The 14,612-nt window shown below is 42.5% G+C and overlaps 1 protein-coding gene across 21 annotated transcripts in view; it reads left to right on the top strand.

Annotated features, from left to right (window-relative positions):
* The window catches only part of LOC140626332 (uncharacterized), a 591,342-nt gene that overhangs the window by 285,848 nt on the left and 290,882 nt on the right, over positions 1 to 14,612 (top strand). For all 21 annotated transcript variants that reach the window (XR_012025526.1, XR_012025519.1, XR_012025521.1 and 18 more), the window contains one exon: positions 1,168 to 1,368. Coding sequence is in view for 13 of the 21 variants with exons in the window: in XM_072814043.1 (XP_072670144.1) it covers positions 1,168 to 1,368 (201 nt within the window). In the remaining 8 variants the exon portion in view is untranslated. The remainder of the gene's footprint in view (positions 1 to 1,167; positions 1,369 to 14,612) is intronic.

The raw sequence follows: 14,612 nt of genomic DNA, 5'->3' as shown, positions 1-14,612 counted from the left end.
TTTTGTGTTTCATTTCTGGTCTAAAATTTCCAGTGGTTCTGTGTAAAGCCCATCATTGGCCCTTACCATCTTCTCTCTTGCAGGAAGGATTGATTTTCTGTGTGTAGTGTTCTAACTCCAATCATGTCAGCCTCATTCCTGCCTTCTTTTGTTCCAGTCCTTTGGTATCTCCTTCACCCACATTTCTGCTCCCTTGTCTTTGATCCATTCCTCCTGAGCTTCAGCTCACAACTTCCACCTTGTCTTTGCTTAAAGACTCATAACCTTCATTTTGCTTTGTCATTTCTTGCCTTATAAGGCTACTTCACTGTTACCTGTCCATTTTTATATTTACATTTTGCTTTCTATTTTTATACTTCTGTATTTTATATTTTCCATCTTACTGGCTTTTAACTTCCTAGGGGCAGGGATTATTAGGTTTATATTTCTCCTCCATATGATTGATAAAGTAGGCACCTAATAAACAAAAGCAGAGTGAATCCATGGTCAAATCTTGGAGGCATCACCATATGCATAGCTCTGCTAGGGTTCAGATGAGGTGTTAGGAAGCAGTGTTCATATAAATGCAATGCAAATGTAAGGTGATGTGATTAATTGTTGGGCATGTTTTGGACTTTTGCTGCTAATGTCCCTTTTTTTCTGGAATAGCACTTTCCCTAAACGTCCCTTGACCTTCAGAGTTCAATTGGAGACCATGAGATGTGTTTCTGTAATAGGTCTTAACAAATAAAGCCTATTTGCTCATGTCTGTTTATTTACATATATTTTATGATGTCCTTTTTGTTGTGGCAGTTGTTCCTTATGGATATTTGTCTTTCTTGTCCAAAAGCTCACTAAGGTAGAGGTGCTGTTTTACCATCCTCTCATTACTGCTGTGGTCCAAAGGTCCTTCCTCTACCTTTTAGCTGGTTCCAGGCTAGCATTCTGCCGCAGAGCACTGTACACTTGAGCATTTTGGTGGGGGGGAGCATAGCTTCTATAGCTCTAGGGCACAAATGCATCCTTTAAGCACCTGGTAAGCATACCTGTACTTTCGCAGATAAATCGGTGTGTGTCTCCTCTGTGCCCCCCCCCCCCCCCAGCACACCGCCCTCCCTCCACCCTCATTTCTTTTCCCAGGTGGTCCATATTAGTGAATATACTGTGTTTTTTTTTTTTTTTCCATAGGATTTGCATTTGTTCTTCCAGGAGTGTCTAACTGGATGTCCTCTGCAAATTCATCAAATGTGCCATCTTTTCCATCATGTGGTCATCCCTGGGATCATCATCGAACATCGTTCTCCACCACTCTGGTCCATGGATGGTTGTTCTCTTTTGTCCATTCCATCAAATGTCCTGAACACTGTCAGAAGAGGGAAAAGGCTAATGGTAAGAATTATTTTCTACTGTTCTTTGAAACACTTCTTTACTTTTAAGTGCTGCCAGCATGAGATTTCTCTTATGAGTGGGTGGTAGGAGAAGAGTTCACAAATGTTGATTTTGGATATTAACATTTTCGTGATCTTTTTTGGATTCCTTTCATAGTAATGCATCAGGAGGAAGAAGGTGAAAGAGCACATTACAGACAACTTTTGAACGTGCAAACGTTTTTAACATTCTGAGCTTCAGATGCCAGCATCTGTTGTCTTCTGGATGTCACCCCTGGCATGACCCACTAGTATTTAATTTTTTTAAAAGATTTTATTTATTCATTCATGAGAGACACACATAGAGAGGCAGAGACACAGGCAGAGTGAGAAGCAGGCTCCATGCAGGGAGCCTGACGTGGGCCTCGATCCTGGGACTCTGGGATCACACCGTGAGTCAAAGGTAGACGCTCAACCGCTGAGCCACCCAGGCATCCCAATCCGCTAATATTTTAGACTCAGTATAGCTAGAGGCACACTTATTCTCTCTGTTCTACTATAATCTTTTCCTGCCAGTCTGGTAATGAAAAATTAATGTCATCATTTATCTGCTACCCCCATGCTCCACTAATCACTCATTTGCTGTGCAAGTTACTTGCCTTCTCCTCTAAATATCTGCCAATCTGCCACCTTCGTCCAGTTATTTTATCTGGCCTCTATCATCTCCAGCTGTGGCTCGTTCAGTCCCCTGCTTGTAGGGTTGTATTGGTTACTGGAGATATCACACCTTGCCCCTACCCTCCTGAAATGGATCTCATTGAGTTTTACATCTTGACTAAAGGGCACATGGTAAGCTTTTTAGCATTTCATATCTCATTTCCCTGATTGTACCATATCTGGATCCACTGAAGTCTTTGATTAGATGGTTCTTGTCCTGATCTAGTTTCTGAGAGCATCTCGACTGAACCAGGGTGCATGTAAATGTTCTCCATCCCTCTCTTCCATATCCAGTGGGCACTTAAAACGAAGTGACTATCTGGGGCCAGGAAGTTGGGGGCTCCATGATTACCTCCAAGTTGCTGTATCTCTTATTGTTTCCTGTACTATGCAGACCCAGTTCTTTGTGTGTCACTGTTTGGTGGTATGGTTTGCAGGTCTTCCATCCACTTTGTATTGACCCAGTTGCGGCTTTTACGTGGGCCTCATTCCCTATTTTTTTGCTCAGTTACTTAGTATAATAATCTACTCTTCCTATGTGGCTTCAGCTTGGACTTCTATTTCTTTGTAGCTGAGGTGCCTTCATCTGAATCATTCTTACCAAGACTGGTAATCGTGATACCCAAAAGCCCTTGGCGAGTAATTCTTTGCTCCCTGTGTATTGTTTCTAATGGTCATCATAGCAAATTTCTGCAAATTTAGTGGCTTAATACAATAGAAATTTAGGTGTTCACAGGGCCACACTCCTGACAAGGGCTATGGGAGAATCTGTTCCTTGTCTTTAATAGCTTCTGGTGGCTTCTTTGGCCTGTGGTGGCTTCCCTCTGGGATCTCCATCCATGGCCACATTGTCTTCTCCCCCTACCTCCCTCGTAGGAGTGTCCTTATGAGTACATTTAGGGTTCAGCTGGATGATCCAGAATAATCTCCCCACCTTAAGATACTTAAGTGCATCTGCAAAGTCATTGCCAGAGAAGGGATCATGTACAGTTTCCAGGAATTAGGATCTGTTATGTTCAGAAGCCATTACTCAGACCACTATCCCATGTTTTACACACCTAACGTGGGACATTTCCTTCTCCTGGAAGCCCTGCTCCTGACTATTCCTGAGCCATGGTTAAGCTTGCCAGGCCCTTTGGCTTCTCTGGCCTCCTTATCCACCTCCCCTGCACCTGGAACATTATATGGAGTTAGAGAAAATATCAAGTCCCTTTTCAGAAATGTTACCCTGTGATGCTCCCTCTCTGTCTCCCACAGAGGCCTTGCCAGTCAGAGCCTCCTGAATGGTCTCCTGGCTCTTTGGTTAACTAGGACATAGTTCGACATTCTGTGAGGTATGGGCTGCCTTCTACTTAGCCAGAATGCACTTTTCCCTCTTGTCTGTGCTTGGTAATGTATCATTCATTTGGTATGGTTCTGTTCAGATTCCCTGAAACTCCCCTGATCCCCTTCCCACCCTCCTCTTCCATGCGGAATTCATTACTTCTTCCACTCTTCTTCCTCAGCACTGTGTTCATATTTCACTCTAACCATTACCACATTGTATTCTATTTGATTGCATCTGTGCCTCCTACTCGCTAGACTCTGAGAGCCAGAATACGATAGTATTCATCTTTTTAAAAATTTAATGTGACATACGATGCACAAGTGCTTGACATAATATAGAAATAAGTGTAATATAGGAAACAAGTATTTAATCAATTCAGATATCAATTTTTTTGTAATTCAGATTATCCTAGGGTATATAATATTCAATGCCCTTCTCCCAATTTCCTTATGAATCCGGAAGTAATCATTCTCTTCAGGTGAGCATCCTTGTCTTTTCCAGCTTCTGGTGGCTGCTGCTCTAGGGCCTTATGATGGCTCCATTCAGAATCGACCTCTGTGATCACTTTGCCTTTGTACAGTCCATGTTGGCTTTTGTTTCCAGTGCAAATTGATTAAAAGCATTCTAACTTAATGTATTCCTCACTTAAATTTTTATTCAACATCAGGGGGTCATTACACTTACTCCTCAGTGGAACCAATTTACCTTTATAGGAGAGTTTACTGAACCTGAGACTATAGTCAAGGGATGGTCATCTTGTAGATCTGGACCTTTAGGCAAGAATTTGGAGTTCTATCTGTCAGGGTTGCCTCTTTCAACATATTGGCAATCTGTTGAAACAAAACTTGCTTTATCTTTTCTTTTCTTTCCCTGGATATTTTGTTTTATCTGAATAGGCCTGAATTGGAGTTATTTTCCCCACCTCTTCAACGGAAGCAAGCTGGAGTCAGATTTGCCCACTGCCTCCCTGATTTTAAATGTTATGCCCCATGGGCTGTCTACTGTGGAGTATTGCCTGTGTCTGTTTCCTATTTCTATAGCCTTGAGCATCTTAGGACTTCTGTAGAGGGTACTGGTATTTTATTACATCGCATGTCTTATATTTATGAGAAACTCAAAGGGCTTTGAGGATTTTCTTTCTTGGTATCTAATCTTCTAACTGCTCTCTGAGGTAGACAGCGTGAAGTGTTATCTCCATTTTGCAGATGTTATAACAGAGGTATAGCACGACTTGAGGTAGGCCCTGCAGCAAATCAGAGGCCAAGTGCAAAACGGCTCCCTGACTTTTAACCTCCATTTTTCTCATCTGGATGCCAGATGACTTAATTTCAATTTTACCACCTATGCCCATTTGGGTTTTGCTTAAAATGTTGGCAGCCTCCTAGAGTAGATGGAGCTACAATTTTCATGTGAATTTTTCTGTCTTTTGTGTCCCTTCTCATTTATTACACACCTATACTCGTGTGTGCATATAATAAAAAATTATATACTTTCCTTCAAAAGAATTTGCATACAAAATCAGGTTCTGTGAAGGGGTTGTTTGGTATGGGAATGGTGTGCAGATGTGCAGATATAAGAGTCTGAGACTTTTGGACTGTCTTCCTTGCCATTTGAGTATACCTCATTGGCATTAGCCACAGACATGAAAACATAAAAACATAACTAGTGACAATAGGAAATGTAAGAAAGTAACAGTAGGTACTCACAGCAACAAATGTTTTCTATTTAGATAATTCTTGAGGCAAATGACAGGATCCCCAAAGTGGGCTCATACTATGACTTTCATACACTTGGCCTCAAATGTTAAGAGTTTTCTTTTTTCTCACTCAGAGGAGAGTTAATACATTTTTTTTTTAATTTAAAATGCTACTGCACACATGCTTTCTAGATGAGATTGGCCTGTTTAAAGAGAATGTCTTAAGGGGCTCTGTGGGTGCCGCATAGGGTGTGCGGCAAGGCTTCTTTCTTCCTTATGACTGAATTTGGAATGCCCCCATCTTTCAGCAAGTGGCATTAATTATACCATTGCTCCTAGAGCAGAAAGAGCAGCCTGGTGGGGTGATTTCCCCAGTTTCTGAGTCTCTAAGGCAGTTTCAGTTTCTGGTTGTGGAATGGGGGTGAGGCCTGGCTCTGACCAGCCACCTTAGGGATCAGCCTCAAGACAGACCCCAGATTTCCCTAAGCCCCGAGAGGGGATTTGAGAACCTGGTGGGGGATGCAGCTTGCTGCCCTCCCCTCTGACTGCCTTTCCTCCCACCCACTACACTTCTGAGCACCACCCAGCTGCAGTGTTTCTGCCTTGCAACCATTTGGAGCAGCTGGGATGGAGGCCACCCAGGGCTTCTGTGAGCTGTTGTGGCTGCAGGTCTCCTATTGGCCAGAAGCAGAGAGGGTTCTCACTTATCTGCTCTGAACATGGGTGGCCGTGATCTCTTAGGATAATGCAATTTCTCACTGCCTGGGGGTGGGAGCTTATTGTCCTCCTTTCCAGCTTGTTGTTTGAAGCTGGTTTGTAAGGCTTCCGGCTTTTGCTGACTCACAGACACACACTGAAAAGCTCAGTCCTTCCCCCCGCCCCACACCCCCATCCTCATTTAATGGTTTTTCAAAATGACTAAGAAGATAACACATCTCCCTACGAAGGGGTAATTGGCTGAGGTCATAAATAGACCTGGTTGTGCACACAGGTCCAAGGCTGAAAATCCTCGTCTTCCTCTTTAGCTGCTCACTATTTCCTATTCTGTTCCTGTCTCCTCTCTTGTAGTGTTCCTGGGCTGAGCCACAAGCCTCAGTGTGGTTGGCAGGCAATTTCAGGGGCCTCTCTCATGTTGGGGGGACGTTGTGCAGATGAACGAGTTAGGGGATGGTGTCCTTGTCTCCCTAACAGAACACTGCCATTCCTAGTGGACCTGTGATGAGGAAGCCTCCTCCCCCACCTCTCTCACTTGTGCTTAACTGTAGTGAATGTGCGGGAGGAAGCCAATTCCCGGTGTGTGCACCTGGGCACTTTGTGGATTCTCTCCTAACGGCGTGCCACGAGAGCAGACTGGCAGCTGATGGGTTTGCAAAGCAGAAGATCAAGCTTATTCACAATCGAAGCTTATAGTTTTAGAAACCACATGGATAGGAGTGCTATAATTTTGCAAGATTTGGCAGGCATCCGTGAACCCAGTAGCCACAGTGACTGAGCCTGAAAATGTAGAAACTCAGCTTTCCTTCTTAATGACTTTTAAACCATGTTAGCACATTCTCAGTGTCAGTTTCAATACTTCATTGTACTGATATATATATATATTTTTTCTAGCAAGAAACTAATGGTCTTCAGGTGCTTTTATTAATTGAGGAAGAAGTGAAGAGTGTAGAGACAGCGCTGCTAACTTGGTAGCATGTGTAAACTTCTTATAATTATCACTGTGTAGTGGTTGGGCACCAGGAAAATTCTAATTCTGTTAGATCCCTTATTTTGTGTGTGGGGGCCACTACTTGCCCGAGTCAGTAAGTCACTTAACTGGTAACATGTGCACCTTTCTCAGTGATCGTTTAGACTAATAACAACATACAAAAATAGTTTCTATCCTCTATTTTATTGTCATCGGTTCATGAAAATACTGCCAAAGGGCTGGAAAACAAAATTTTCTCATGTTTTACAACACGGCTACCCAGGGACGCTGGGCCTAATTTGTCCTTAGTAATTTTCAAAAAGGACTCTGTCCTTTAGCTCCCCATCAGTGTGCAGAGTGTCTTAAAGCAAGCTGCAGCCTGATATAGACCCTCTGCCAGTTTCTAGGCCATGGAAGGTTCTGGAAAGTGGATCATTTTCCCCTTCTGGTAGATACGATGTAAATTTTAGATGGTGTGTGCGTGTGGGTACATGTGGTGTATTTGTGTTTGACATATATATACATAGCTCCTAGTACAAAACTTGTAAAATCTTTTGGTTTCACTAAGGCTTGTCTCCAATGTTTGTGCCTTGAATACAGATTATAATAAATAGAGGCAGGCTCTGTCTGGAAATGCTGGACATCTCTGCCTGAGTTAGAACTCTTGTTCCAGGCCTCAGGGGATAAAGACAGTGAGTTGTTTTCTAGCTTGCCCTGGAGCCCTTGAGCCTTTGCAGATGGACATAGCTGCTTTTCTCTGTGTGCAGAATCTTGCCTCCAGCCTCCCACGGTGTGGGGAGAGGGGAATGGGAGGAGGGAGATCTATCTATCAGCCTCTGCTAAATGTCAGCCACTGTGCTGGGTGCTATATATGCATTTCATGGCACCTATACCACAGCTCTGAAAGTAAGTATTTTATAAGAGGGGCAGTGTAGAGCTCCAGAGCTGGGACTGGAGCCAGTCCACCAGGATATAATTACAAATTTACCACTCTTAGAGTATGTGATTTGTTCATGCCTCAGTTTCCCCATTGTGAAGTGAGTGTAATACAGGACTAACCTCAGTTGCTTGTTGTTGAGATGTAAAAAAAATTTTTTTTTAAAGATTTATTTATTTATTTATTCATGAGAGACATACATAGAGAGAGGCAGAGACACAGGCAGAGAGAGAAGCAGGCTCCTCGCAGGGAGCCCCATGTGGGACTTGATCCAAAGACCTCAGATCACGATCTGAGCTGAAGGCAGATGCTTAATCACTGAGCCACCCAGGCGTCCCATTTGTTGTTGAGGTTAAATAACAAATTGTAGAGTGCTTAGAAGAATCTCTACCACATAGCTTTAGAGAAGTATTTTGTAAGTAAAGAGGATAGAAATAGAGGTCAACGTGCCCAGTTTGTAGAAGGAAGTAGCTGGGTTAAGGTCAGAACCTGAGTCTGTTAGCTTGGAAGAAATGGTCTTTCTACCTCACCGCTCACCCTACTTCCTTTTTTTCCTAGTTGTATTTGGGTTGGTATCTTAGCTCAGTTCTCTTCACTCCTCCTCACCTTGCTGGGTCAGGGGTGGGTTTGGTCCCTAAATCATTCTGGTTTTCCCATTTGTTTGGCCTTGTAGAGACATCCTCAGGCCTATGATACAGAGCTTAAATGTTAAAGGTGGTCCATGGAGACAGGGGAGAACAGCTCTTTCCTCCAAAAGACTTTGGGGTTGGAATGACCACTTTAGTTGCACAGTCAGTGTTTTAGAATGGAAAGAACAGTCGTTCGTTGTTCTATGTGTCAGTTCTTCCCCTCCCTCTCCAACACGGAAGCATCCTGTGAGCAGCTTCCATGGCATAGACTTCCCACCATACCAAGCCTTTGACTTTCTGCTGAGCACATACATAGCAGCTCAGGGGTATTTGAATTGAGGAAGGAGAACATCACATTTAAAAGCCTCTTCCTGTCTCTAAACATAAAATGCCATGGGACAGCATTTTTCCTTTTTTATGGTGGCAGGTTCAAGAGTTTATAGGCCAGATTTTGGGATCATTGACATGTCCTTTGCTTCCTCTGGCAATTCCTTCTGCAGTTTCCATCATAAGCTTCTGTCTCTCTCTCATAGGCCTCCTAATGTTGAGGAGTTGGCTTGGACCTGTGTATCTTATGCCAGCTCTCCTTCTTTTACACTCTCTTAAGAAACTCTGCTAAAGATGTAGAACATATTTACAAAGTTCTTAGGTGTGGCAATGAGGAACATAACATTTGGTCTCCAGAAATGAAAATATAGAAGGGATTTGATTACTTTTGCCTCTGTCCCACCTATCTTACCTACCCATGTCCAGTTGACTTTGGACAGGAGTTTTCAATAACGTTCACATTTATGTAAACTGCAGTGGTTTCTTTTTTTTTTTTTTTCCCCCGACTAAGGATACAGGGTCTTTAAGGCAAGACAACACTATTAATAGCATGTGGATGTGTGTGGTTTATTTTTGTTTTCAAAATGGAAATGTTTCTTTGGGGTTTTGGCATGCTCTTTGATATGTTGAAAGATGAGAAAGCATCATTTGGGAAACTCAGCACTCATACCATATTAGGAAATTTACAGTGCTTCGGATTTCACATTTAATGTTTTAATTGCCTGGTTTGGTAATAGAAAAATTTCAAACTCCTCTCTTTCATTTAAAGTTACCACCACTTTCCCCCCTCTCTTTAGCGGTGGGTTGTTTCCAGCTTCTACTTCCCACTCCTGGTTCCCATGTGGACTGAGTAGTTGAGAAAGCAATTTGTCACATGTTATCTTGAATGACCATGTTGACTTCTGACACATGCGGTTGTTTCCTGGGACCCTTGTAAGTATGCTAAAGGTGTGACCAAACTGGAGCTGTGTTTTTGAAACTTTTAGGTTCTGTTTGAATAGAGGGTGCTACTCTGAATGTTCTAGAAAGTACATACAAAATCAAAGAGAATGCTGCCATCTTGGTCTGGGGCAGTATTTGAGACATACACTTTGCATTACAAGAGATGGACATGCCGATGGAGATGGGATGACAGAGTGGAGAAGGAACAGAAGTTGAGTAGTTCATGGAGTTTAGGTGTTCTGGAAAAATCAAGACCTGAAATAAAGTTAATATTTACTCTTCTTATAAATCTCTTCTTATGGAAGGAACAGTAGTGGAAGGATTTCTAAAAGTCATTTCTTGTGGACAAAAAGATGTGGAGAGAACAAGCCTATATGTCATCTTTAGTGTCCCACAGAGTCATGAGGTTTAGAAGGGAAATGTGCTCTCCTCTGGGGGAATTGAGGCTCCATCACTAGGCAGCTGAGAGTAGGGATTATGTTCACTTTTCATGGACCACTCTCTCTAAATAGAGTTCCAATTAAAATGTCTATTTCATGTTTCAATATCCAAATATAATTTTTAATTATAGAGTAATCCATGCTTAGTGTAGAAAATTTGGAAAATACAGGAAGACCTCCAGAAGAAAATAAAAATAACCTATAATTATATAAACCAGAGAGAATTTGGATATATTTTTTTAGTATTTATTTCCATGTGCTTATGTCTGTATGCATTTTTATTTAAGTAGGATCTCACTGTATATGTGTTTGGAATTCTAATTATCTTTCTGTAATAATAAACACAGTATTTAATGGTCATATTGTAATTCTTCATAAGTTTATCCCAGAATTTCCCCCATAGCTTTTCTGCTGAGCTAATTGTGGTCAGGGTGGTTTATTGTGTCAGGTTAAGCACTACCAGGAAGAGCATGGGGAACCGAGTACTCAGCAAAATGTTGTTGATTGATCTCACTGGTGGCAATTTGTCTGTTTTGTCTATATTTCCTTTTGCTTTTCCATTTCTTCTATTGTTCATTTTGTCAGGATTGAGGATCACTTGGTATCCTTGTTTCATGTTTCCTGCTTGTCTCCCTCTCTCTCAAGCATGACTCCATGCCCTCTTCATGTGTCCTGTTCAACTACCACAGAACCTCAAAGGCTTTAGAAATGAAGTGACAAGGTAATTTTTTCCTGTCATTTTTTTGTTTTCTTGGTAGCCTAATCAGTGCTATTTTCTAATTCTTAATATGCTTCTTTCATCTTTCCTCCTTTGCCAGATTCCCACATTTTATAACCCAGATGTGGCTCTCCTCGTCGTGGGAGGTCCTCCCCACATTTTAGAAAGGGGATGTGGAATATATATATGTGAAGAATTTAGAGATCAAGCAATGAACAGTGAAATGTGGGCCCTTGATGTACTAGGAGATCAGGAGGGGAGAGATGAGTGTGAACTAGTTTATTCAAGAAAGGCGTCATAGAGGGGTGCTTGTCTGGCTCAGTTGGTAGAGCAGTTGACTCTTGATCTTTGGGTTGTGAGTTCAAGCCTCATGTTGGGCATACATCTTACTTAAAAAAAAGGTGACTTCATAGGTATAGGTGACATTTATCATGGATATGAAAGGATGACAGGATTTACATGGAGCACAGGGAAAGGGAAGGTATTAATGATTGCAAAGGCAATAAACAAAGGCCTACGAACTATTAGTAGCAGTGTTTTGTGGAAATAAATATGGTATATAAGTGCAAAGTTGAGGTAAGGAGGATGTCTATGTATGATGGTCAAAAGGGGAACATAATGATCTCTCTGAAGTCAATATATGTGGTCGGTGGAAGCCCACCGTGAAATTCTGTAACTCCTTTCTAGACCTGCTACACAGGTCTCTTCAGATTCCTGACTACTGCTGTTCCCGCAGTCATTATTCTAGCTCCTTCACTCTTCAGTCTTCTCCTGAAAATGCCGTTATGTTCAGACAACAACATTGTCACAATGAGTTTCCCAAACACTATCTCATTTGACACTCATTGGACAGGCACTGCTACACCAATTTAAAGCAGGAATCCGAGGTTCAGTGAAGTTTAGAAACTCTCCTGAAAAGTAACTTAACAGATAGCAGAAGCAGACTGTGAGACTCGGGCCCAGATGTGGTCCCTGCCCCTTGTGATCAGTCATGCCAATGCCTGTCATGTAGGCCCTTTCTGTTAACTCATGTGCTTTTTCACTGGTTCACTAGTTTTTGGCAGATCTTGACTAAGTACCTCCTATGGGCAGGACCCCAAGTTATGACAAAGATGCACAAAGTTTACGTCCTGTTTCCCCTTCCAGTTGGATAGGATTCTTGATGCCGAGCTGTCTGGTACAGTCTGCATGGGTGGTGTTGTGGGTGTATCACGAAGGTACTTTAAGGCTGAAATTTTGGGAGGGACTTAGTTTCCCAGGAGGGGAAGTGATATGTTAGCTTTGTGTTGGGGAAAAAATTGGGGGATTCCTTTGCAGGAATCCATGCCTTAAAGGGCCAAAAGGTGAGAGAGGGTGGTGGTTGGTATATTTGGGAGTTCAAAAATAGTCAAATTTGCCTGGAATCTGGTGTGCCAATTAGGAAGCAGTAGAAGATAAAACTAAAGAGGTAGGTGGATCCGGGGTGGCTTCGGAAACCATGGTTAGAGACTTAGCTTCTCAGTGCAGTGGGAGGGGACATCAGGCCTGGATTGGCCCAAGCTTGCCATGTCAGAAGGTTCCTCTGATGCAATGGGAAGGGTAGTCTGCTGAAGAAGAGCCATTAGCAGAGGTAACAAGGTAACCTCTTCTTCAGGGTCTGGACTAGTGCTCTGAAGCAACCTGAAGCCCGCTCTTCTGGAGCAAAGCTTTATGAGCTGGAGAGCAGAGAAGGGAAGTCTGCTGTCCCAACACGATTCTGGCCCAAATGCACACACCCTATTCCAGTTCCTTATAACATCTGTGAAACTGAAGTTAGAACATAGCCTCAGAAGCCATAATGTCAACAGAGATCTGGCATTTTGACTACCCTTCTCCAGGTAGATAACCAAAGGCTGAGTTTGATTTCATTAAAATGATATACCTTCTCCTTTGTCTTCAAGCCATGGGTCTTAAAAATGGAAGCTATTTAAAAAAAAATTATTTTTCCTAAAAGTTGAGAATCGTGGTCAAGTAACGGTATATAGCTAATGGTAATAAAAACGTTGTAAAAACAAAATGGAGCTCAGGAGCTCTTCATTACACATCAGGTTCACAAATAGGAGCTTGCTGCAAGGTCAAGCAAAGAAACTTGGTGGAAATGTATGTCCTTCTGGCCAACAGGCGGCGAGCTCAGGCTGGCAGCGTAGCTGGACTTCTGTCTATGAGAGCTGCTCTTTCCTATGTGACGAAAACATGTTTTCTCTTGTCGTCCTTTCTACATTTTTCTCATAAATAACTCCCTTTAGAGACCACTTCTTGAATGTGTTCTTCCCTTTCCTTCTAAAAAGCGACGTGATAGATTATCACAAAGAGCTGGTGGGGAAGGATCCCACAGCAGAAGGTGATGGAGCCACCTGCAAGCGAGGGTCCTTACAGTCCCCTGGGAGCTCTGAACTTGCTGGTCCCCCCCAGCATCCCTCCAGTGGCCTCATTGTTCCTCTTACCTGAGGGGAAAGAGTATGTGACTCTCCTGGCTGCCTTGCAGTCTCGTTGCCATGGAAACTTCCATTCCACACACCTGATTCACACATCACGCTTGACTCAGTCCAGACAGAGGTCACAGACTGGCATTTGCCCTTTGTTTTCCCCTTCTTGTGTTTTCCAGGCACTTAGAAATGTATCTTGAGAGATGAGAGGGTGGGCAGTATCATGTGTGACCAGGCTTTGTTGGCAGGGGAAGAAATTTGGGAGTTTCAGAAATCATAACTGTGAAGGGAAGAGCAGAGCAAATGGGGAAGTCTGTATAGTTTTAAGCTTCTCATGCAAGGAGAGGCTTTGATTCCAGGCCATCTGAAGGTCATTTTCTGGATTTTTCAGGTGAGATGGGAAACGAGTAGAATGGATTCCAGAAGCTGTTGCTCCTTAGTGGGTTTTCTGTCCCATTTTCACCAAATTATCCACTAATCTGAGGTCTGTGTTGTTGAGTCTGTTGAGTGTGTAGTCCAGCCATCAATTACAGCTGAGTCTTAAGAATCAAGTCCTCTAAAAAAAAAAAAAAAAAAAAAAAAAAAAAAAAGAATCAAGTCCTCTGATGATATTTCTCATACCATGGCTTGACTTTTATATAAAGTACACTATTTTAGAAAGCACCAATAATTTTGAGGAAAATATCATTAAGGGTCAGCACACGTGCTGGAATATGTTTCTGTTTCCCTTCTGATTTCTTTCTTCCTCTTGAATAATAACTCCTTTAATATATAACCTGGAGAAAAGGACCTGGTAGGAGAGATTAACGTTCTTTCCCAGCCAGAATTTTTTTTGCATAGATTGAGAAATTTTCCTTTGATTCCTGTTTATAAGGCCAAGTTTCAGAAATTAAAAAGACGTTCACTTTGACATGGTAATCATTCTTCCTAAAACGAGATTTCAGACCTTTCTGTGGCTCAGTTAGGTGTTACCCACATCTTGGCAGTGGAGTTAGCTAGTCAGTGGCTTCTCAGTCTTACCCTGCTTGCTCTTCTGGTTCTTCCAGTTTGCAAATTTTCCTCCCCTTCAGGTGGTCTCAGTTTACAAAGTGTGCCCTCACAGCAGTCAGGAGACCTAGTTTGTAATCCACCAGGCCTGAGTGAAAAATCTCCTCTCTCTTGTATTGGGCATATATATTCTTTTTTTTAAAAGATATTATTTATTTATTCATGAGAGACACATAGAGAGAGGTAGAGACACAGGCAGAGGGAGAAGCAGGCTCCATGGAGGAAGCCTGATGTGGGACTCGATCCCGAGAACCCGGGATCATGACCTGAGCCAAAGGCAGACACTCAACTGCCGAGCCACCCAGGTGTCCCGGGCACATATATTCTTTAAGTGTGTATTTAAATTCCAGTTAGTTAA

Source organism: Canis lupus, chromosome 37, assembly GCF_048164855.1.
Source record: "Canis lupus baileyi chromosome 37, mCanLup2.hap1, whole genome shotgun sequence".
In the NCBI taxonomy this organism is placed as follows: domain Eukaryota; kingdom Metazoa; phylum Chordata; class Mammalia; order Carnivora; family Canidae; genus Canis; species Canis lupus.
Note: the sequence above shows the minus strand (reverse complement) of the source record. Positions and strands in the feature narration are given on the sequence as shown.